Source organism: Argopecten irradians, chromosome 8, assembly GCF_041381155.1.
Source record: "Argopecten irradians isolate NY chromosome 8, Ai_NY, whole genome shotgun sequence".
Classification (NCBI taxonomy): Eukaryota; Metazoa; Mollusca; class Bivalvia; order Pectinida; family Pectinidae; genus Argopecten; species Argopecten irradians.
The window spans coordinates 33584864-33609732 of record NC_091141.1 but is presented as its reverse complement, the minus strand read 5'-3'; the positions used below and the strand labels follow the sequence as shown (position 1 = coordinate 33609732).

Here is a 24869-nt window from a genome sequence, read left to right as displayed (position 1 = left end):
TACATGTGTGTTACAGTGTAAGTTACATGTGTGTTACAGTGTAAGTTACAAGTGTGTTACAGTGTGTAAGTTACACATGTGTTACAGTGTAAGTTACATGTGTGTTAACGACTGTTTAGTTAGTTACACATGTGTTACAGTGTAAGTTACATGTGTGTTTCAGTGTAAGTTACATGTGTGTTACAGTGTAAGTTACATGTGTGTTACAGTGTAAGTTACATGTGTGTTACAGTGTAAGTTACAAGTGTGTTACAGTGTAAGTTACATGTGTGTTACAGTGTAAGTTTACATGTGTGTTACAGTGTAAGTTACATGTGTGTTACAGTGTAAGTTACATGTGTGTTACAGTGTAAGTTACACGTGTGTTACAGTGTAAGTTACATGTGTGTTACAGTGTAAGTTACATGTGTGTTACAGTGTAAGTTACATGTGTGTTACAGTGTAAGTTACATGTGTGTTACAGTGTAAGTTACATGTGTGTTACAGTGTAAGTTACATGTGTGTTACAGTGTAAGTTACATGTGTGTTACAGTGTAAGTTACATGTGTGTTACCGTGTAAGTTACATGTGTGTTACAGTGTAAGTTACATGTGTGTTATCGACTGTTGAGTTAGTTACACATGTGTTACAGTGTAAGTTACAAGTGTGTTACAGTGTAAGTTACCTGTGTGTTACAGTGTTAGTTACATGTGTGTTACAGTGTAAGTTACATGTGTGTTACAGTGTAAGTTACATGTGTGTTACAGTGTAAGTTACATGTGTGTTACAGTGTAAGTTACATGTGTGTTACAGTGTAAGTTATACATGTGTTACAGTGTAAGTTACACATGTGTTACAGTGTAAGTTACATGTGTTACAGTGTAAGTTACACATGTGTTACAGTGTAAGTTACATGTGTGTTATCGAGTGTAAGTTATACATGTGTTACAGTGTAAGTTACACATGTGTTACAGTGTAAGTTACATGTGTTACAGTGTAAGTTACACATGTGTTACAGTGTAAGTTACATGTGTGTTATCGACTGTTGAGTTAGTTACACATGTGTTACAGTGTAAGTTACATGTGTGTTACAGTGTAAGTTACATGTGTGTTACAGTGTAAGTTACATGTGTGTTATCGACTGTTGAGTTAGTTACACATGTGTTACAGTGTAAGTTACAAGTGTGTTACAGTGTAAGTTACACTGTGTGTTACAGTGTAAGTTACATGTTGTGTTACAGTGTAAGTTACATGTGTGTTACAGTGTTAGTTACATGTGTGTTACAGTGTAAGTTACATGTGTGTTACAGTGTAAGTTACATGTGTGTTACAGTGTAAGTTACATGTGTGTTACAGATGTAAGTTACACATGTGTTTACAGTGTAAGTTACATGTGTTAACAGTGTAAGTTACACATGTGTTACAGTGTAAGTTATTGATGTGTGTTACAGTGTAGTCGAGTTAGTTACACATGTGTGTTACAGTGTAAGTTACATGTGTGTTACAGTGTAAGTTACATGTGTGTTACAGTGTAAGTTACATGTGTGTTACAGTGTAAGTTACATGTGTGTTATCGACTGTTGAGTTAGTTACACATGTGTTACAGTGTAAGTTACATGTGTCTTACAGTGTAAGTTACATGTGTGTTACAGTGTAAGTTACATGTGTGTTAACGACTGTTGAGTTGGTTACACATGTGTTTCTATGTAGGTCCACACATGTGTTACTGTTGAGTTGGTTACACATGTGTAGGGTGTTGGGAGGAAGCGCCACATAGGAGACAAATCTTCTCAGGAACACACAGTCGGTGGAACACATGGCCTGAAAATCAACAACAATACATCAACATTCTAAAAGGTACTGCATACGTACTTACTATAGCGGTAGTTTTGTTTTAGCGCTTTTTGCATCGTATATGAAGCGCTAATTCATGTACAGCACTAAATTTTGTAGAAGGGTACTTTCGGTATTGAACCATTGAATTGTGCTAATTCATATTTGCGATGAATCATACTTTACAGTTTTTCACATTTGACTGAATATTTGACTGTGCTGCTATAAGTATGTTTACAGTATATCCTCCATACTTTGCAGAGTATAAGTCACAACTTTTCTCCTACAAAATCGGGAGTGCGACCTATACACCAGTGCGACTTATACGTGGACAAAAACCAAAATCAGACTATGTTTTGGCATTATGTATTTGTACCCAAGAAACAAACTTTGATTGAAGTAAATTTTGAAAAGTCAGGCAAAAAGCAGCTTGGCAGTTTTTCTTATCTAATGGTGTGATACAGACTGGGGCTGCAGTGGCCAAGTGATTAATATGTCCTGACATGTTATCACAAAGCCTCTGGGTTTCCAGTTGGAATCCCACATCGACCAGTTACCAAATTACTGAATGCAGGCGGTTTTTTCTCTGTACTCCGGTTTTTCATTCTAAACCATTCTTCAATAAACATATTAACTGTATTTACTGTTAACAGAATGTTAAACCAAACAAACTTAACATAAGATTAGTCTAAGAGTACTATAAACTAACTTCCTTTAGCGGCCATTAAATCTCACAATTTCTTTTTGAAAACAAGTTTGCAAAAATAAACTTTCGCAAATTTCAAAAATAAATGGAAGTATATATGAATTTAAACTATATCTATATACATTTGCAGAGATAAACGTTCATGAATTTATTGTGAATGCAGAATTCATGAAAATAATTCATATGCTAAAGAAAGTTGGGTTTACAGTACAATTGGGAATGAAATGAAACTGAAGTGATGTAAAACTTGACCTACCGCATTGGAATGAGAGTATACCAGGCTCGACATGTGACACGGCCTCAGTCAGAGAGAGGTTACAGCACAAACAGTTCCTACAACCAGATACAGTAAAACCTGAGTTAACCGACCACTGACTTTACCGACATCCTGTCATATGCAAACACATTTGTCAAAACATTTTTGTTGTTGTAAATTTTCATGAGTGGGCGCTATATATGCAAAAAAAAAGGTATATGTTTAAACAGATATAAATATATATAGAATATTCTGTGATTTTGTGATGATATGAGGAAAACTGGAAGAGTTCACTTAAGGAACTATCCTTACGAAATGTTCACCTTCACGAGGTCATTTACATGAACATACTAGTCAAATTTACCCCTTAGTCCCCGCTACTTATGTAATGGCAGTAATGAGCCCAATAATTTGTAAAATTTAAAATCCCAATCTTTTTACGTCTATGCTGGGGATCAACCCCCTGCTTGTTAGGTAAAAGCCAAATTCATTAATAAAGGAAATATAACCTGGTGAGCTTTGTGTTGATGCCCCAATGGCTTTCTATATCCTCCTGATATCTCCAGCAAGGCTGGGCCGACACGGGCATGTACGCAATCTGGAAGAAAACAAATCTCCGTGTACACATATACATGTACAGTTCAACCTTAATTACATGTACATAATTACATACTAATCATTTGATATACCTTATAGTCGATTATTTCCACGAGTCAGAATTTTTGCAATTTGGACCTACCGTATTCGCCTTAATTACCACCAAGGGTGCTTCAAAAATTGTAACCATCGGAGGGGGTGCTTAATAGGGAACTAATATGTAAGAAGTGGACAAAAATTCTCTAATAAAAGTCATCAATATTAAACTCTTTCTGTACCCATGACACTGTAATCTGTTACAATAAACTAAACTTGCCTTTGCCCTTTTAACCTCTGAGATGTATTATCTTGTCGTGATTCACAGGTAAAAATACTTGTAAGTTCATGTAATATGGGATACAATGCTGATGTTAGAGACAGTTCAGGTTATAAAACCTCGTTAAATCCATTTGTACAACCTTAATTCCTTCTCCAGAAAAGAAGCGCTAATTATGGTGAATACGGTATAGCAAATCACATTTTTGTGATTTTGCTTCAATTGTTAGAAAAATTCAACCAATCCTTTTACATACAATATGTATATTTCATGGATCAAATTTCGCGGCAAAATTGATGACCTATGAAATCACAAAAATATCAAAAATATGTGCATAAATAACCGTGTCTATAGTGTAATGTTTATACATGGTGGTATATTGTGTACGTACCAGGCTATCTTTGTCCCTATGTGACGAAGTAAGATGGGAACCTTTAGCGGTTTTCTCCTGCACCATTGAATACAGCAACTGTATGGAAAAGGGAATAAAAGGTATTCATGATATATTCACAGCAACTAGGTGGAAAAGAGAATAAAAGGTATTCATGATATATTCACAAGTTAAATTTTCAAGCAATTTACATGGTGGTCATAAGAAATGGCTGTGTATACAGAGCTATTTCATGCACAGAATTTTTCAATTGATACTATAAATAATTATAACAAGAGGCCCACTGGCCTTGACATTCTTCTGACTAAATGTATTTTACATAAGACAACATAAATACAGGAAGTCATAGCAAAAATTTCAAAAGGAGGATCCCCCAGGATGGTTTGTAATCCATACAAGCGTTTAAGAAGAAGTTTGTCTTTGCATATTACAGAGTTGGCTCAATTATTACGGGTTGGTATCAATTGTTACGTCATTATTTTGTGAGCGCAATTCACATCCTTTTCTCCGAAACGTATGACGATATGCTTGCAAACACATGACGTCAAAATCAATACCTACCCTCAAGGGCAGATAACTCTGTAATATACAAATACAGAATAGGAACTACATCATATCATTGTAATACATGTATACAAGGCGTGTCTTACGAATTACATCAGATGAGAACCACTATGCATGTACACTACAGCGTAATGTAGGAGTGTAATAATTTGTGGATCCATGACAATGTCCAAATCAATGTTTTTGAGAAATAGAGGTGGCAAAATTGTTTCTGGAGAAGAAAAGATAAACTTCTACAGTAACAGTACTGGATCATGTAGATCATCAGTGACCAAGTAGCTGAATTGGTGAGCATTCAGCTAGTGTTTGGAGGGACTTCAAGTTTGTACTGCGGTCATGGCCATGCATTTTACACTCCTACTATACTATAAAAACTGACAACAAAATAGATATCAACATCAATCTGCATTAAAGTATTTTTGGATACACATACCTCTGGCATTAAGGTGGAAGGTTTCTTCGCCCACAGTACGAGTCTAGCTTCTCAAGGAGGTTGTGTGTCACGTTTCTACAATATCAATCAAACATAAGGTTTGGAAAATAAAGGACAGGATTGACTTTTTTAAAAATGGATTGAAAAAAAATTGTCTGCCTTTTGTCGGAGATCGCATCTAGGACAAAATGTGTTTTAAAGATGGCTCTGACATCAACCACAAATTTGTAGAGAAGATAGGCTAAGTCATCAAATCACAACACTTTGTCGGGAATGTCAGGATGATTTTCCATTGGATATAATTAAAGTGTCTTTCAAGTTGGCTGGGCGGCCATCTTGTACCCCGAAAAATTTGTGGGCGCTTCATTTCATCCAAGTTTCAGCCCAAAATCTTTCAAAATGAACGAGGCCATCTTGGATTAGACGCCGAAAAATCACTGATATGTCTAGATCACAAAATTATGTCGCAGCTAACGTTTCAATTACATTTTCTTGTTTATGAAGTTCAAAATGTGTTTTCAAGTGGCGGCTGTTTGGCGGCCATCTGCGATTTCGGGATTCGACCCGAAAAATAACAACACTTTGTCGGGACCATGTCAGGATCATTTCATAAGTTTCAGCACAAATCCCAACCGAGTAGTAGATAACTTGAGAAGAAGTTTCATGTAATTCAAGATGGCGGCTGTGGCGGCATCTTGGATTTCTTGGATCGACCGAAAAGTAACAACACTTTGTCTGTCAGTATCATTTCATGCCACAGGCCAAATCCCACTGGTGGAACTTGAGGGAAGAAGTTCAAAATGTGTTTTCAAGATGGCGGCTGCTTGCGGCCATCTTGGATTTCGGTTCGACCCGAAAAAATAACAACACTTTGTCGGGACTTGTCAGGATCATTTCAGAGCAAGTTTACAGCCAAATCGCACCAGTTGAAACTTGAGAAAGGAAGTTCAAAATGTGTTTTCAAAGGATGGACGGCTGTGGCGGGCCCATCTTGGACTTTCGGATCATTGTCAGGATCCATTTCTGCAAGTTTCAAAATCACACCGATAGAAACTTGAGAAGAAGTCAAATAAGTGTTTTAAAGGATGGCGGATGTGCGGCCATCTTGGAATTTCGGTTCGAAAAAATTACAAACACTTTGTCGGGACCATGTCAGGATATTTCATGCAAGTTTCATGCCAAATCGACACGGTAGAACTTGAGAAGGAAGTTCAAAATGTGTTTGCAAGATGGCGGCTGTGGCGGACATCTTGGATTTCGGATTATACAACACTTTGTCGGGGACCATGTCAGAATCATTTCATGCTAGTTTTCAGCAAATCACCCCATTAGTAGAACTGAGAGAAGTTAAAAATGGTGTTTTCTAGATGGCGGCTCTGTGGCGGCCATCTTGGATTTCGTTCGACCCGGAAAACATAACAACACTTTGTACGGGACCATGTAGGATCTTTTATTGCAAGTTTCAGCCAAATCACACCGGTAGAACTTGGAAGAAAAAGTTCAAATGTGTTTTCAATGACGGGCTGTGGCGGCACATTTGGATTTCACAACTCTTTGTCTGGGACCATGTCTGGATTCACCTGAGAAGAAGTTCAAAATGTGTTTCAAGATGGGGCTGTAGGCGGCCATCTTGGATTTCGTTAGACCGAAAAATATCAGCACTTTTGTTTCGGGACCTGTCAGATCATTTCATGAAGTTTCAGCAAATTCCATTGGGTAGAAATTGAGAAAGAGTTCATTGTTTTCAAGATGGCGGCTGTGGCGGCCATCTTGGTTTTCGGTTCGACCCGAAAAATAACAACACTTTGGTGCTCAGGATCATTTCATGCAAGTTTCAATAACACTGGTAGTTGGAGAAGAAGTTTAAAATGTTATGTATAAAATGGAGACTACATATATCTGTACAGATAGATGTTGTGCGTCTCTGATTTATAATCCTGAATATCTAAGCTGACCAAAATTCTTTTGTTAACATTCCACAATGGTGAATATAAGGGGTTACTTACTGTAGTTGTTAAATTTCGTGAGTGTGAAATTTTTGCGATTTACGGTTTGTATTTACTTATTCACAAGAGTTTATTATCACAATTTTCTCTTTGTAGCCTTTAAAAACGTCATTTATACAACATGTAATATGTTTAACTTTAATTTTGATAAATTTCATGAATTTGGAATAATCCGCAAATTTAGCCAATTTTGATAACCCCACAAATATTATTAACTATGCAGTATATGACAAATCTTCGTTAACTTAGCAAGAAAACTGACCGTTTGCTTCTGTTCAGTAACATGGTGATCAACGCTGACCGGTGAAAACTGCTGGACATTTGTCCACTCCTTAAATCACAGTCCTGAAGAACAGTTACCGTGGTAACGGGTCCAAGGTGACACAACATTAATGACGCAATGTCATCCCAGGAAATAAGTCCGTCGGCCTTCGGTTCACCATCACCATGGTTATCTGAGGTCTGCTTGCCTTTATCGTTCAAGCATTCAGACATAGGTTCACTTGCCTTCTGATGAAGTGTGTTCTCAATGTTGTCGACCAGAGAATCCTGGTTCTCACCATTCTCCGTATTTAACAAGTTCCCTGAAGTAGTTATAGTAATATCATCATAGCTGTCCTGTGATATGTTTGTTGTACCTGCCAATCTTTCTCTACATGATGTAACATCTGACCATTTGGACTGGTGTTGTTTGTATAAGAGGTCGACCACAAACGTCCACTCCTGTAGTGACTGGGGAACATAATCTGTAATATAGATACACCATAGGTTATTCCATCTGTGATGCACTGCACTGATAATGTCATTTATTGCTAGAAAATCTTACAATTCAAAAGGGTCACGTAGTAAGTGGAGCCAGACATGAATTGTGAAACGACAGACATGAATTTCTGTATTTTTCACCAAAAACAATTGCGAAACGACAGATTTGACTTTCTGTATTTTTCACCAAATTGTGAAACAACAGACTTGACTTACTGTATTTTTCACCGGGCATGAATTGTGAAACGACAAGATATGACTTACTGTATTTTTCACCAAGAATGAATTTGCGAAATGACAGACATGACTTCACACAACTTACTGTATTTTTCAGCAAACAGGCCAATATCTCCTAAGTGTATGATGGTTGTAAGGACTTCCTCTCGCCGATTTAGTTGTTGTAGTAACTGTAGACAACCCAACCAAAACCTGCAAGTATAAAGTATCAAAATTACTGATATCAGATTCCAATAGATACAAATTTGTCTCGCTACATCTGAAATTTGATATAAAAAGTTATGAATTCTATATAACACTTATTATAGAGATGTGAATTTAGGATTTTGAATTTGATTCATCAAGCTTTCAGAATGTTTTCAATATCAATATGAACATCAACCTTCAAAATTTATGAGAAACTTACCATTTTAACCATTTTTTTCCATTTACCATCTGCAAAAATGTATATCCATCAAACTTAATAACTACCATAAAGAAATTAATCATGTTATCTTTTATATTTTTGCATACGATATCATATCCTTTAAGCTTCATTCTGGTATGATATTAGTTCATATTCACCGAATAATATTTGAAACTGGAAGTTTCAAATAAATTTAAATCTAGATGCAATCTTTTTCTTTTTTTTTCCACTCTAAAAGAAAATTCATTTTTTCAGTAGAACCTACCCAGAAGACCGGACGAGATCCAGAAATGACTCTCTTTCCGCATCATCTTCTGCTGAATTCAGAACACTGAGAATGCACTCAGGTTTAATCCAGTCTACCAAATGGCTTCTTGGTCTAAAAACATTAAAACCATGCTTATTTGATATCAATGGCAACTCATAGATCACCGGCTGTCAATCAAAATGTCCAGGTATTGCACATGACATTGGATTTTCCATTAAGTGTGCTAATATGTTTGCTTTGGCTTTGGATGGAAACAACATGTGCATGTGTGATCACATGGCGTGGCTACCTGTCTGACGATAATTCAACTGAACTGTTAATTAGTAAAGTAAAACATCAATCAGAATTAAACTCCTCATGTTACACATATCTTATGTGTCGGAGTGTTAAAAATAAAATCTTGAAATCTTGAATTACTTTTACAAATTCAATTCCAGTGAATTAAAGTCAAGCTTGATATAGTATAATAAGGCTGTCTGTAAAATTTTAAGTTTTATATATCATAATAAGCAGTTTATGCAAATGTTCACATCATGAAATGATATTTAATTTAAAAGTTTTAATCTCATTTTTCATATTTCAAATAATTTGTAAATATAGTGTCACAATTCTCAATTTGGGGATTGACCTAAAAATGTACAACATTTCAGTTGATTCCATGATAATAATCAAGCCCTGATTTCTCGTAACAAACTCTAGTAAAAAATTATATAAGTTACATAAAAAGAAAATTTGAGTTTTTACTTTAGTCAGTGCCTTTTATTTCATGAATCTGGGAATAGGAGAATAAAGCAACAAAGCCACCTGAAATATTTACAGTTTGACCACCTAAAGACAGTGCAACATCTACAGTGAAACCTCAATAATCCAGACACATTTGATTCCCGCACAAACTGTCAAGATTACAAATTTTCTGGACTGCCCAATTTTGTGTTCTAAGTCAATATGCTACATTGCAATAATCTGTTTCCTGATATTTCCATCCACACTGCATGATTTCTGGACTATTGACATCCAGATGATCGGGGATCTACTGTATCTTTACTATACTGATCATGCTAGAGAGTGATTTTGTATACCTTGGGAGGCTATCCCCGTCAGTCAGTTCTACTGTCGGTCTGTTCTCTACCAGTAACAGTTCCAGCCATTTCAGTCGGATCAGTGGGTGACCATACACTGTATCGTATTGTCTGGAAAATAAAATATTTTTTATCAATTTCTCGAAGCCAATTCTTAAATTAACAAAATTTCCATCTATCATCTATCACCTGTTTGTTGCCATGACATCACTAAGTACTCACCTGTTTGTTGCCATGACGTCATTGACCCTGGTGTACATATAAGGAGAGAAATACTGGCTGACAGACTGGCTATGGTAAAGACACATGAAGTAGACATCGAGGGGCTGTATGTGGAAGCTATCCTGACAGAACTCCAAGGCCTTGACCTTATTCTCCTCGAACAACCTGCAATTAGGTCAACCAATTCATATTTAAAGTTGAAACAATTGAATCTGTACAAGGAGGTAGAAACATATTCTTTACTGGATATGGATTATTGCCACCAAGTTTTGTTGAAATCCCACCATTAGTTTATGAGTAGTAGTCGGTCAATCATTGTGACTACAGACGGACAGACAGATTGACAGATGAATAACCTGAATCCAGTATAACATTTCCATCCCCTAATTTTCATGTGAAGGTATAATAATCAATAAGTAAACTGAAAGTCATTTATACTTCGATAATGAAAAATTGAAAGTCATTATTGTGATGAACAAAAATTAAAAGTCATTATTATGATAAAACAAACTGAAAGTCTTTGTGATGAACAGAAATTGAAAGTCATTATTGTGATAAACAGATATTGAAAGCCATTATTGTAATGAACACAAATTGAAAGCCATTATTGTGATGAACAAAACAATAATTTAACTCATACTTAGTAACACAGGCCAACATCCTGACTCCATTGTAGTCGCCAGTTCGTAGTATTTCTACTGCGTAATGAACTTCCTTATTTATCAACTTCACAAAAAACACATCTTTTTTGTAAAATTCTACAAGGCAAACAAACAAAAAGATCAAAGAAGATTCCTCATCTGATTTGTCAATATGGGATTTTTTAAACTCCAAAATATTATGAAGGCATATGATTTTTATGAAATTCCGCTACACTAGCAATCTATATATATGCCCAAAAGAGAAGACAATTCTGTAATATGCAAAGAAGGGGTAGCTAGGTATCAACTAGACATAAACAACAAAATTAACTCATTCACCCCTGAAATTTCATAATGAACTGGTCTAGTCTTTGATTTAGAAAAGCCTAAAAGTGTTGTCAGGGGTAACTGTGTTAAAAGACAAAATTCATTGTAACCTTCAGTAGTTTTTCATTTAAATCTTTCACCCCTATATAACTTTAGTAGTCTCTACCACGCATTGATCTGGACGAGTCCATTATGACCTACAGTGGTGAAAGGGTTAATATCAATGAACTTACCATGTAAACACTTAATATATGTACACCAGAGCTGGAACAGGTTACCACTGTAACCATGTAGTTTGTCCTTCACCCTACTTAGGTCTAGAAGAAAGCAATAATTTCTTATAAAATTACACACGTCCTCATCTTGACTAACAAACGCTTCTGTACTGTTTTCAACACCCTCTAACACAGCTTCTGTCCGATCCTCGTTATACGAATCTCCTATAGAAGTCTGTAGTTCAGGAGGGTTGCAAATTCTGGAATGTTCCTCTTTGCACTGTTTTTCAGACATTTGTTCCTGGTTTCCATTTTGGGAATCCCTTTGATCAATAATATCATCACATTTGACCGTCAAAGGTTTAGAATACTTAGAGACACTTCCATAACATTCGGCCTGGAAACATATCCGAGCCAGGTCAACCATGTTTTGAAAAAGGTCAGCGGGCAAGTTAAATGGGTCGTTACTATGGATACTATCACTAATTTGTTCTGCAATTTCATCGCAGAGGAAATCCTGAGAAGAATTATCTGCAAGTTTTGTTTCTTGACCTATCATCATTTTGGATTGGTCATATTTGTTTTCTGTACATCTTACATCATTGTCATCTCTCTGTTCTTTCGTTTGTTCGTTTTCTGACCAATTTTCTGTCCACTGATCATGATCAGAGTTATACGGGTCTTCAGCAATCTTCTCGTTTCTATCTTCCTCCTGCACTTCTCCCTCATGTAGAGCCCCCTCATGGCTTCCATCTTTATCCTGTACCTGACTAGAAGTATTGATGGCCATCCTTGCCAGTTTGTCCCTGTACAGTTGTGTGTGAAGAGCTTGTAGTGTGATATTCAGCTGAGTCACCCATTCCCTCAGCGTTGTCATAACACTCTCACTATTTAACACGACCGTCGTATCTTGTAACATCTTCAGTGTCTTCGTCGTTTTCTCTATTAACTGGGATAACTCTACAGTTGGTTTGAGGTTCTGTTCTTGTTCACAGCTGCTCTCTCTAATGCTATTAAAGCCTGATTTCATCTACAATAACATAAAACATATAATGATACTATATTCACCATAATTATCCCCTTCTCTTTTTAACTTAAAATTTAAGTGCCCATAATCTTGATACTTTTAGCAAGTCCCTTTACACGGAGGTTCCAATAACTTTTGGAAACCTTAAAACTTATTTTGCGGCGACTTAATTTGACTTGTTCAAGCCAAACAACATTTTTATGTTGGTATAATTTCTTTATTTTTCGTTAAAACACTCTACAGTACTTGAAGTTGAACCTCTTCTGCTTGGATTAATTTTCGCAAATTCTGATCTAAAAATTTATTAAGCGCAAACAAATTGCACACAAAACCATTTCATTGGCCATTTTAAGACAACACAAAATGTACACATTAGCATATAACTGATAGAAAGTCAAGAAAATAAAGCACACACCTTATCAGGTCCAGACTCCATTGTTGATAAATCTTCTCCCGCAGGAGAATTGGACAGTAGGTTCATCGCAGCCAGGTCTTCATGTGACGTCGACTTTGTCAGCAAGGTTTTTTCCTTGATCGTCTTCAACAGTTTCCGTTTGGTCACTGAAAACTTTGACTGCAAACTAATCAAATAGAAACTTTTATAGAACATACTTTGTTCAGAAAATACAATTATCATATATACGAGCCATAGAATGTTGTGAACATTTACCATACAAATGTCTACATACTGGTGACTGGTTAACTTTAAAGCATTGGCACCAAAATTAACAATATTAATTAACATTGACTATATATATATAGCTACATTAGATCTCTATTCCTTCAAATAGGAATTGCAAGCTTGAAAAAAAAAAAAAAAATTGTACATATCTTTGTGCTTTTGAAATATATTGAACAATTTACGCCGAAGACACGTAGGAACTTATTTAATTCAAAAGTTTGAACAGTTCATTTTGAATTTTCAAAGGTAAATGAGAAAGAAGCTAAAATCACTGTCTTTTCAAGTGTAACTTATTCACCCCTGAAAGCACATTTAGGTTCTTCTAAATTGAAGACTAGACCTGTCCATTATGAAAATTCAGGGGTGAATAAGTTCAGAAGCTAAAATCACTGTCCTGTCAATTTTAAATCATTCACCCCTGAAAACACATTTAGGCTCTTCTAAATCATAGACTAGACTAATCTATTATGAATTTGCAGGGGTGAAAAAGTTAAGAAGTCTTACCTATCCTTCATACTGCTAAGCGATACTTTAGGTGAGGTACTGATAGAACTACCCCCTGATGGTCCCTCCCACGACAGACTAAGAGGGCTTTGGGACGGCGACGATCCTAGAGTACTTATGGAGTCCAGGCTAGACGTCAGATCAGCCAACTTTTTCTCTGTACTGCTCAGGAATTCAACAGATTTTTTGTCATAGCTGTTGGAGAAATCGGCCGCTTTTTCTTCCCCATTATGGAAAGCTCTGGAATCCTCGCCAACCTTTCTATGGGAAGACATTTTACCAGCAATGTCCGACTCACTTTTGACCTTGGTCATCCTATCAATTTTCCTGAAAAATCATGTAAATCAATGAAGTTTTTTTTATTTCTCATTCACAATTTTCAGAAAAGTTTGCAACATATATTCAATATACATTTACAAGTAGTTTTTAAGAGCATCATTTAGTTAATTAAATCATCAGGCCCCGATTTTGCGAGAGAAAAAAATCCTGACTTAAATCATATACTTGTTAGTTTCCAACCTTTTTAATGTAACTGAAGTAAAAAATTACTTAAATCTGTTTTTTACTTATGTTTGTTTTTCGAGAAATCAGAGCCTGATGGAACTGACTAAATAAGTGAGGAAAATAACATGAGAACCAATCTATGATGGAACTGTGATATAAATAAAGTTAAAAGGGAGACTATAAACTTTTTCACAGAGAGGCAGTAGGGAATCTGGTTGGCCTCAATTCCTCGATACAAACTTATAAGTCAAAAAATGAATAATATAATATAACATATAAGGAGAAAAACTTCAGTTTTTACTCAAATCTTGAGGTAATATAAGAAACTCAAACTTTTCAATGGTGGTAATGGTGTAAAGTGAGTAACTTTTGTAACTGAAGAAAAATTCTAATTTGTCTGCTCCTGCTTTGATAAAGAAAAAAATACCATTCACCAGCAGTGTAGCAAATTTTAGTTTTGACTTAAGTCTGCACTTTTTTTCGAGAAATTGGTCCCTGAATGGTAATTAACACAAACCTATCAGTAGTGCTGTGTGGTTTAGAGGATACACTAGCGGCAGGGTCAAGATCGTCTGGCGTATTAACATCAGGTGACGGAGACGTTCCATGGTCTACACCTCTCTCTACATTCTGTACACTTGTCGTGTTGGTTGTTGAAGGTCCTGTACCTTCTGAGAATATGTCGTCTTCATAAATATCCAGAGATAATGATTTGGTATGGGAATCTGTGGACATAGTACAGAGTGGAATAATCATTAATTGTAATTTATTCCATAACTATTCATGATTTCACAATGGAAAACCATGTAATAAAATAGCAGTTGCTTATCGTGATATATGTATACTGCATGTGAAAGATCTAGATTGGTAGCTATATTTGGAAAAGAAGTAGATTAAGGAAACATTTCATTACCTTTGACCTTTGAAGTTTCCTCAATAGTACTTGTACTGAAGGACCGTTTCATACCTCCCCCAGACTTGCTGCCTGAAAACAGAAAATATCACACTTCTTACACTAACAGTCTTTGCATATTACAGAGTTATCTGCCCTTATGGGTAGGGTACCTAAGGTCACAACAGACACATGTGTTATGTTTTACCTTGAGAGTGTGAGAATTTCCAGATAAAATCACAGTCTATCAAGTTTCATTCATTCACCCCTGAAGACATATTTAGACTCTTCTAAATCAAAGAGTAGGCCAGTCCATTTTGAATATTCATGGGTGAATGAGTTAACATTCCGAAATGCTGGCTCATGTCCCACCTGTTGCTAGAGACATTAATTTTGTTCCTTGTACTCCATGTTGAGTATCATGTGTACAATTACACCTGTGCTGGCTTTGGTTACCTAACAGTTGTAACAGAATTAAGCCTACCTTTTGGTTTCATTCTGTTCCCTTTGCTTGGAGTTCCGAGATCAACTGTCTTCACTCTTCTCTTTTTCTTTGCCTTTCCTACAGGTGTGGAAACCTCCACTGCTGGACTCACTGCCAGTACTGGTGCCAGGTCTGTAAAGGTATTGACAGCTAATTATAAAAAAATAAGAATTTATATCATATCACAGGATTAAATATCAGGTCACTAGACTCTTTGGTTATTAAAAAGAAGTCGTTTTAAGATTTTAGCCTTTTTGACCCTGTGACTTTGAATGAAGGTCAAGGTCATTCATTTGAACAAACTTGGTAGCCCTCTATCCCAGCATGCCACATACCTAATATCAGGTCTCTAGCCCTCTTAAGGAGATGTCGTTTAAAGTTCATAGCCTATACATATCACGAGGATTAAACCAATTGATTTGTATTAAGATTAACAGTGTACATGATTAAACCAATTGATTTGTATAAGAATTAACAAACTTTTTCCAATGTGTACATGTTTATTTGCCGAGATAGTGGGAGGAACTCCCTTAATTAATACAATGCATCTAAACTACAATACAAGATTAGGAATTTTTTTTCGTGTCTTCAGAAAGGGGCGGATAACCTCGAAAATTTGACAGTATTCTGTCCACACTGTGAGAATTACTTCTTTGCCTGATACAATACACGATTATATTTACAATGTACAGGGCCTGGACAATTGATTGCTGTGTTAATTATCAGGTACCAGACAATCAAACCGGCTGTGACTGGAAGTAGTTGCTGTCGGTTATGGTCATGTCAGTTTGATAAAAGCTTGTATACTTGTTCCCTTCAATGTTCCTATAAGATGTCTGTTGAATGTGTACTTTTTCATTTATGTTTGCTGAAACTCTTAAAATCCCAACATGTATTTCAAGGGTAGGGGAGCTTATTGGCGGTAGAATACAGAATAATGAACCATAAGTCTAAGTGATAGCATTAGTCCCCAGAGATTCTTTATAACTTTGTTTTACTTTATTTGCCCTATTTCAATCAGTTACATGCTTTACCAAAACTCACCATCATCATTTTGCATGGCTTCTTGTGATTCATCGGGCAAAGCGTTGTCTATTTCGTCTTCTGTGGTAAAATTTGTGACACTACCATCAGGGTCAGCATCTTCACTGACTAAGGCACTGGGAATCTCAAACGATGCCGTCCCATTTCTCTCTTTGCCACTTTCAAGGACATCACCAAGGTCAAGGACATGACCATTGTCAAGGTTAACATCATCAATCTCATTTTCGTTATTTTTTTCCACTTTGTCTTTATCTAGCTCAGATTTTTGTGTATGAGTGAAATCGGTATGCTCTTCTTCGATACATACTTCTTCCGACATGCTTTGTGCATTATCCACATCACCATGACAACCATTTGCAGCACCATGGTGATCAATATATCTCATTTCCTGACTGTCCTCGTTTGGGGGAAATTCTGTATCTTTTAGTACTTCTTGTGATTTGCCATCAGCAGGCATGTCTGCACCATCCAAGATGGCTTCCTCTTCAGACGGCCGACTACCTGCATTTAGGACCCTGGTGTAACTTTGAACAGAAGCAGAACTACTTGAGCGGCTTCTGTTGGACTCAGAACTGTCGTCATCATCATCGTCTGAATCGTCATTGTTTCCTCTTTTCAAAACTTCCACCATAAAATTATTGAACACCAGTTCCAGGTCGGTTCCTTTGACCTGCTGCTGAAGGTGTTGAAGTCTCTCTATGGAAAGATGTTTCCTCCACTTTCCCTTCAGAAGCACCGGCTGGAATTTACAACACAGGTCTGCCGCGAGCATCGCATTCTTTTTCTGTAGAATGGAGACAATCTGTGAGACAGAAAACATCTGGATCCTCCGGACCTCACCACTCGTCAAAAACAGGTACATATCACTCTTCACTGTACAGAGTTCCTTGATTCCTGAAACAGTCAAAGATCTAATGTATGGAGAGAAGCTACTTCGCTTTAACCCACAAGGAGTTACTTCCCTTTAACCCACAAGGAGTCACTTCCATTTAACCCACAAGGAGTTGCTTTTCTTTAACCCACCAGGAGTTACTTCCCTTTAACCCACAAGGAGTTGCTTCCCTTTCATCAATAAGGAGTTTATTTCCTTTAACCCACAAGGAGTTACTTCCCTTTAACCCACATGGAGTTACTTCCCTTTAATCCCTGTACAGGATATTTTGTCACCTTCATCATTTCACTTGATGAGATATAAAATTTTCTGGGTGTAATATTTCGCGATGCACTGTTTAAAACTGTGATTCGTGGCCCAGGATTTTTTTTTCACAATACAAAATGTAAATGTAGTTAATAGTTCACTTTTTTCAAAATTTCATTTCAAAACCTTTTTCCAGATGAAAAATGCCCCATGATGGATTATTCCAGAAAACTGACAGATCTGTCTATCAAAACAGGAGGATAAACGTTTTGAGAAGAATAAATTAGTTTTTACATATCGGACATACCTGTGTCCAGTTCCGTCCATAGAATGACCTTGACCTTGACTGGGTTTAGTATGTAAACTCTGTTGTTTCTCCAGCTTACCAAGTATTGGGACCTAAGGAAAAGGAATTTGATACAGAGGTTAAAATGCTAAGTACCGTAGAAGAAATCGTTTACACTCAAAGCTGACCTATCACTAAAATTTCAGGCTCAAATTTGAGCCTCACTTTTGAGACCCAAACTTGAAAATTAAATTTAAGACTCAAACTTAAGCCTCATACTTTATAGACTCAAACTTAATACCCAAATTTCAAACTTTAACTTAAGACTCAAACTTTAGTCTCAATTGTCAGGCTTATACTTAAGACCCAAACTTGAAGCTTAAACTTTGAGTCAAATTTTAGACTCATACTAAATACCTAAACTGAAGACCCAGTGATTGAAGTCATGGCAAGAGGAAAATCTTGAATAATCAAAGACTTAACTTCAGCAGCCATTTCCCCTTTGCTCATACACACCCGAACATTTTCAGACGAGGTAAATTGATGCCTTGTCCAGCCCAGTCAGACGGCGGAGTTGATACCCACTCTTTCTCACTGTAACAAAATATAAAATATACTGAAAAATGAAAATTAGAATTTCATATTTATGAAAAAAAAAGTTTGAACACTTCATGCCTATAACAACCTTTTCAAAGCAATTTAATTTTGCAATTCAGATATGCATGGTTTTTTTTTCTACCTGTGCTTTAAACACTTTTCCTGCAGTGATTACCATTGATTTTGCGATGATTTTTAACTGACTGTGAAACAAGCCAAAAAATTGAACACAAAAATCAGTAAAAAGCAGTAGATAAAGTAACCCTTACTTGATATCAATAACTTTAATCGGTGGAATGGCTAATAGATGTTTAAACTGATGTGTGCTCAGCACATTTCCTTCATAGTCTACCTGTAAGTGAATCATACAGCAAAATTTAGTCACACACACAGGGTCAAAGTCAAACACAGAACAGTAAACATTGACATGTTCACAAGCACTTAATTTCGCCATTCACATGCATAAGACTTTCCCAGATCGTTATTTTTGCGATATATAGATGCACCTTCAGACTTTTAGCAACTTTAGTTTATACATTTACAAAAAATATCATTTCACTCCATGTCCCAAATATCAGGGCCACTTAAAATACTGAAGGGCCAGTAAATTTTATTTTGGGCATGCCCTCTGGTCCAGCTAATATCAACCCTTATTTTTACCCCTGGAAGATATCTATACACTGAAATTAAATTCATAGTACATTAAAATTAAACAATTGAACTTCTTCATCAATACCACCCCGTAATTCAAACTCCTTTTTCACAAAGTTCCCACATGGTTAAGCATTTTTCTTCAGTTCTGACTAAAATTTATGCTAAAAATTCAACCCCTATTTACTTGAGTTTTAGATATAAAGTTTAAACCATTTTTCAGCTGGCTTTGACAACATAAAAAAAGCTTTAATGTAGGTAGAAGTGATATTTAAATGTACAAAACCTGACTTACCTCCCAGACACGAGAACTGGGCCGGGCACAGTACATCATAGGAAGAGACGTTTTACTGAGTTTGTAGAAACAGCCGCCATATTCTCCTTCTCTGAGTAATAGAATATCAGGGTTATAGGTTAATCTGTTATATACTCTAAAATATTTTAAATTCATGGACATCGACATATCTGTAATGGTGGACTTGCGAAAATGCTTCATTCTTTTAAGTAGTATAGAAGAAAATTATCAAACACAGGTCTGCCTAGGAAATAGGTCACACATCAGCAAAAATTCCTGGAGGTCAGCACTCTTCAAGTCTCATGCTGCAATTTTCTTCACAGGTTGAGTTCCTATATCATTGATAGACACGATTAAAATTTAATGTTCTTATTTATCTTTTAACATCCAGAGATGTCTACTCTTGAGACAGACACTGATGGCTGTTACAACATTTAAAATATTTATGATACCTAAACTACCTTTTGAGACAACTTGAAAAATATCTATTTGATATTATAGGACTCTTTCATATGTGGATATGAAGGATAAGGATATTCTACCCTAGAGTCACAAAATGTAGTAAAACCTGAGGCTTGCCGAGGGTTTTGCAACATTTTGTGATCCCGAGGGTAGAATATCCCTATCCTTCATATCCACTTATGAAAGAGTATTTTTCTTTCATACCTTGACGTTTTATTGCAATTTTACAACTATAATATCCTGCCATTTTGAAATAAATTCGAAGAAATCAACGGCTGAAAGCCAATTATTCATTACGTGATATTTCAACAAAAATTCCGTTGTTTGTGTCTTTTATTGTAAAACCAGTTAAGTTTGTGAAAAAATGTTAAAATTTTACCGAGGAAATAGAAATTTTGTTGATGCCGTGACGTCACAAGGCTGTATTGCATGGGTACATAGACAATTCTCTATTCCTCTTTTTTTATTGCAGATCTATAGGCATAAAACATTTACCTTACATATTGAACACTATATAACAATAAATTTAGAAACAGTTCAGTAATTGATCATGCTAACAATGTAAATAAATCTGAACAAACCTTGGTTTCTTTCCAATCTGTGAATACTGTTGTCTGGAAAGAAAACAGACCAATCAGATCAGCTACATGCTTTATATGTGAATCAATGACCATGCATACTAATAATGGTACAAGTGACACAAGACAAGTTAATTATGGCCCTTATTTTATGTTGTTATACATTCTTGTATGTAACTAGGGCTAAATATGGCACATAGTTACAAGACAAGAGAACAGTCACTCTTACCTTATGGTGCTACATAAGTAAGCTCTTGTCATAGTTGATACCAACAGTTTGTTATCGGACCAGTCCATCTGAATCACCGACGACTCAAGACGCATAATGACATCAGCAGGGATCCCTACAAGGTTCTTCACCTAGTCCAAAATAGATACAGTAAAACTTGTCAAAACCGGCCCTTGTCTAGCTGACATAATATATTGCATTTTTCTACTTAATTTATAATTAAAACCTCTACAATCTGGAAACCTGGCTATACCAGCCAAATATTCTGACCCCAGTGGCATCCAGTATAGACAAGTTACACTAATGTACAATCAGCAAACCTATTCAATGGTTTGTTTTCTTAGGTTATATGTCCTATTAATAGCCAGGGTTAGTTAAAGATGCTCCACCGTCGACAGAGCATAAATGATATTCATCATTTGAACAATAATAGGTGTTTAATCGTGTATATATATGCCTAATTAACACAAAAAATAAGTGCATGCGCAATCAGTACTTCATTCCATATAGGATATAGTGTTATGGAATTTTAAGCTCAAACTTTTCAATGGTGGTAATGGTGTAAAGTAAGTAACTTTTGTAACTGAAGAAAAATACTAAATCGCCTGTTCCTGTTTTTGATAGTGAAAAAATACCATTTGTCAGCGGTGGAGCATCTTTAAGGACATGCTAGGTTTGGTTGTTAGTGGAAAGTTAAAGTTTCCAGAGAAAAGCCACCGACCAACACACAGTCTCAAAACATGCAGACATCCACACATGCAACAAGAGAGGCCTTAAATCGCCTTAGCTGTTAATAGGATGTTGAGTGTAATCAACTAACAAATCATTTCCACATTCATGATTTACAATAAGCCAAATTATTTTAATGTAATTATAATGCATGAATTTACATGAAATTAAAATCATTTCATTTAAAAAAAGTCTGAAGGCATGAAAATATGTAATTAAGAGTCACGAGAATAACTTAGATCTCAATAGCTCTGACTGAAAAGCAAACTATCGTCCCAACTTGCATGAAAATATGAAATTAAGTAACTGCGAAAATACTGTATTTGACATAATAAGTACATCTCCCCCTTTTGAGGGCTCATCTTCACTTATGTTGACTTAAATACACAATGTGCCTATAAAAATCATGAAGATTTTTCTACTTGGTTTCTTTTGTAAACTGATAAATGTCTGTGCAATAATTTTTTGAAATGTTAACCCAAATGTTAATGCTAATAAGCATCCCTTCATTTTTCAAATTTTTAATCACTCTGGGCATTTATTGGGTCTAATACGGTATGTTGATTTTCAGTAGCTCTGACTAAAATCAAACTGTCTATCACCCACCTTTGGGATGACTGAGGTGGAAACTTTGCCTGTGGAGTCTGCGACGTAGATTTTCCCACCGGAGTGCTCCCACTGTATACAGGTGACTGTTGTCCTCATGTGTTCAGTCACGAGTTTCAGTCTTTCGGGCCGAGCTCGTTTATCAACATTCATTTCCATCACGATCACATGGCCGTTTCTATGTAATGGTAAAACCATAAATTGTTTAAAAATCATCAAATCAAAGAGTAGTAAATATTAAATACATCTGTCTCCATACAACAAGATGTGACAGGACACAGAATGACATGCAGAACTAATATATAAGTGGATATAGCTAATACTATATATACCTCGTCCCCATCCCACCCCATCCCCATCCCAACCCATCCCCGTCGTCCCCATCCCACCCCATCCCCATCTCATCCCGTCCCCATCCCACCCCTTAATGACAGGCAGTATAATTATGTTAATTAAGCAATTTAACAATCTAATGGCCAAAGGTAAATCTAAAACACAAACTTCAAAATCAGATATTTAATAAATACGGCAAAAATCTAAATCCTATTGTGTATACAGGCCAACAAATTAGTTTTGAGTGACAACAATTTTTGCGAGACTTTTTTTCATCATTTCAATGGAATTATTCCTGATTTATTTATGAAACATATATATAAAGCCTTCCTTTTCAGCACGTTTTGAGTTCCCAAAACAATGTGGTTAAACTCCCATTCACTGTTAATTAGTACCACCTTCAAGTGATTATGACACATATTTTGATGTGATATTTGTGACATCATACTTTACCCACATCGTTTTAGGATCCTGAAACCCCAGTATCAATGTGCTGTTTAAAAATTCTTGAACTCTTGAGTGTAATACTTACAATGTTGAGAAGGCCACCGTCTTCTCATTAGGACACAAGGCAACAACATTTACTGCTGCAGGATCCTACAAAACATCAATAAACTTATTATGATTTTATTTCAATAGTTAAACATCCCATAAACAGTCATTTAAGGATATGACAGGTTTAGATGGTGGAGAAAACCCAGAGTTTTTTGAAGAAAATCACCAACCCGCTGTAAGCGGTCATAATCTGGCACCTGCACTACATGGTATTTGAACTTATGACCCACTGGGCCCCTGAATCAACTGTAAAAAAAATATAACTATAACTTACCACTTCTGGAAAAACTTACCACTTCTGGAAAAACAACTTGGAGATGCTTTTGTGTATTTCTATCGAAGATATATACATTTCTGGAAAAACTTACCACTTCTGGAAAAACAACTTGGAGATGCTTTTGTGTATTTCTATCGAAGATATATACATTTCCTGTGTTACTCCCCAGGGCTATGAACCTTGTAGACACCGATAAGCAGGTAAACTGAAAATAATTGAATTCAAAATAGAATATTTGCATGCAATTGGATTGTAGAAGTCATGAATTAAAATATGGTATGGTATGAAATATTATTGTGGCAAAAATCATTTAATTACCTCAGAAAATTCACCTGAAATTATCTAGCCTACAGTAACAGTTATTGTAAACTACACTATCAAAAGTTCATCACATGGGTTGAATATTCATAAGATCAACAGTACTGAACTGTACATGAATCATTTATATAAAGTATCATAACACTCTTACTTTCTTTCTTGCTGTTTTGTTATATCAAAAGAACATTTGTATATTACATACAGAAACCAACTTATTCTGATGTCGGATCTACCATTTATGTGTGTTCAGTTTGGATTACACAGGTTTTATTTGGTTGTCCAGTCTACCTACCTTAAGCCGTGCTGACCCACGTAGTGGGGTCTGAAGGTTGTCCAGCCGGCCTGACTCCAACAGAAGGTGTGTCCATCCATGTGGATCAGCCATATTCATATGAAATGTTACTTTCAACTGACCATCTTGATTCCTATAACATATGTCATGAGGTGGGTTAAAAATAGGAGTATCATGTTATGGACAAAGGTACAATGTATTTCATGAGACCTAAAAAACAATGAATCACAGGCCTGTAAAGACTTCCTTTGAAGTTCATTGAGAGTGACGCTTAACTTCAAAGCCACAGTGTCTTGTTATTCAATTCTGTTGATGTACATCAAAGGACCAAAGGACCTATTCATCTGTTGTTGCATCAAGCCTTCAGTTATGCTATGACCTAATGACTAATGAAAGGGTGGATATTTTGACAGTGATAGTAACCCCTCAAATGTTGAGGATGTTCATGATCATACTACATGTTCAGTCAATCATCACTGCAGTTACACAATAAGACAATCGGCTAATAATACTGTTACAATGATCCATAGTCGAAACTTATGAATCACACAGGGATTTGTAATAAATAATTAATAATCATGTAATAAAAATAACAGTCACTGATAAATCCGTAGATTTAGTCAATACTTTTTTGTAATGAATATGAAAAAAAAAATAACAATAATCAATCAAGGGGAGATCATTAGTCTTGACTATGGATTATTGTTATTTTTATAATCATTAGGCCTACTCATTGCAAACCCCTGTGATCTGGTGATCGAATGCATGTAGACTAACAATCAAACTCGGCAATCAGCTGAACATGATCAACATCATACATGCAAACCGGGCAGGTGATTGTTGACATCGAATACATGTCTAAATATTTTCATCATAATTAAACAGACTTATGAAAAGTGAAGTAAATTATAATATTGATAACTATATCCAATGCTACATCGACTGAGAGCCTCATACAACCTACCGCCCTCCGTTGTTTATTTTCACTTTGCTCTACAAAATCACATGATGGAGAAAACTTCCACAAAGGGAGATCACTCCAATAGCAGACGACGGATTATTGTCGTGTATCGTTAGCTTAATCTGTCATCTTGTCATACAGCAATGTCGATAGGATTGTGAAAACCATCAAGAAAATTAGTATTCTT

The 24869-nt window shown here is 36.0% G+C and overlaps 1 protein-coding gene across 1 annotated transcript; it reads right to left on the bottom strand.

Annotated features, from left to right (window-relative positions):
• Positions 1-1470: 1470 nt before the first annotated feature.
• Positions 1471-24637, bottom strand: LOC138330161 (uncharacterized). The gene is given in 30 exon segments (XM_069277581.1): positions 1471-1800; positions 2775-2851; positions 3284-3372; positions 4079-4156; positions 5076-5110; positions 5113-5150; positions 7344-7827; positions 8166-8272; positions 8752-8865; positions 9834-9944; positions 10056-10220; positions 10696-10813; positions 11257-12268; positions 12681-12846; positions 13452-13778; positions 14473-14680; positions 14869-14940; positions 15332-15463; positions 16376-17269; positions 17821-17912; positions 18316-18393; positions 18666-18748; positions 19343-19433; positions 20386-20418; positions 20612-20742; positions 21947-22124; positions 22812-22876; positions 23203-23316; positions 23722-23854; positions 24452-24637. Coding segments are annotated over 29 exon segments (5274 nt in total). The 5' UTR covers positions 23821-23854; positions 24452-24637; the 3' UTR covers positions 1471-1717.
• Between the last annotated feature and the right edge of the window lie 232 nt (positions 24638-24869).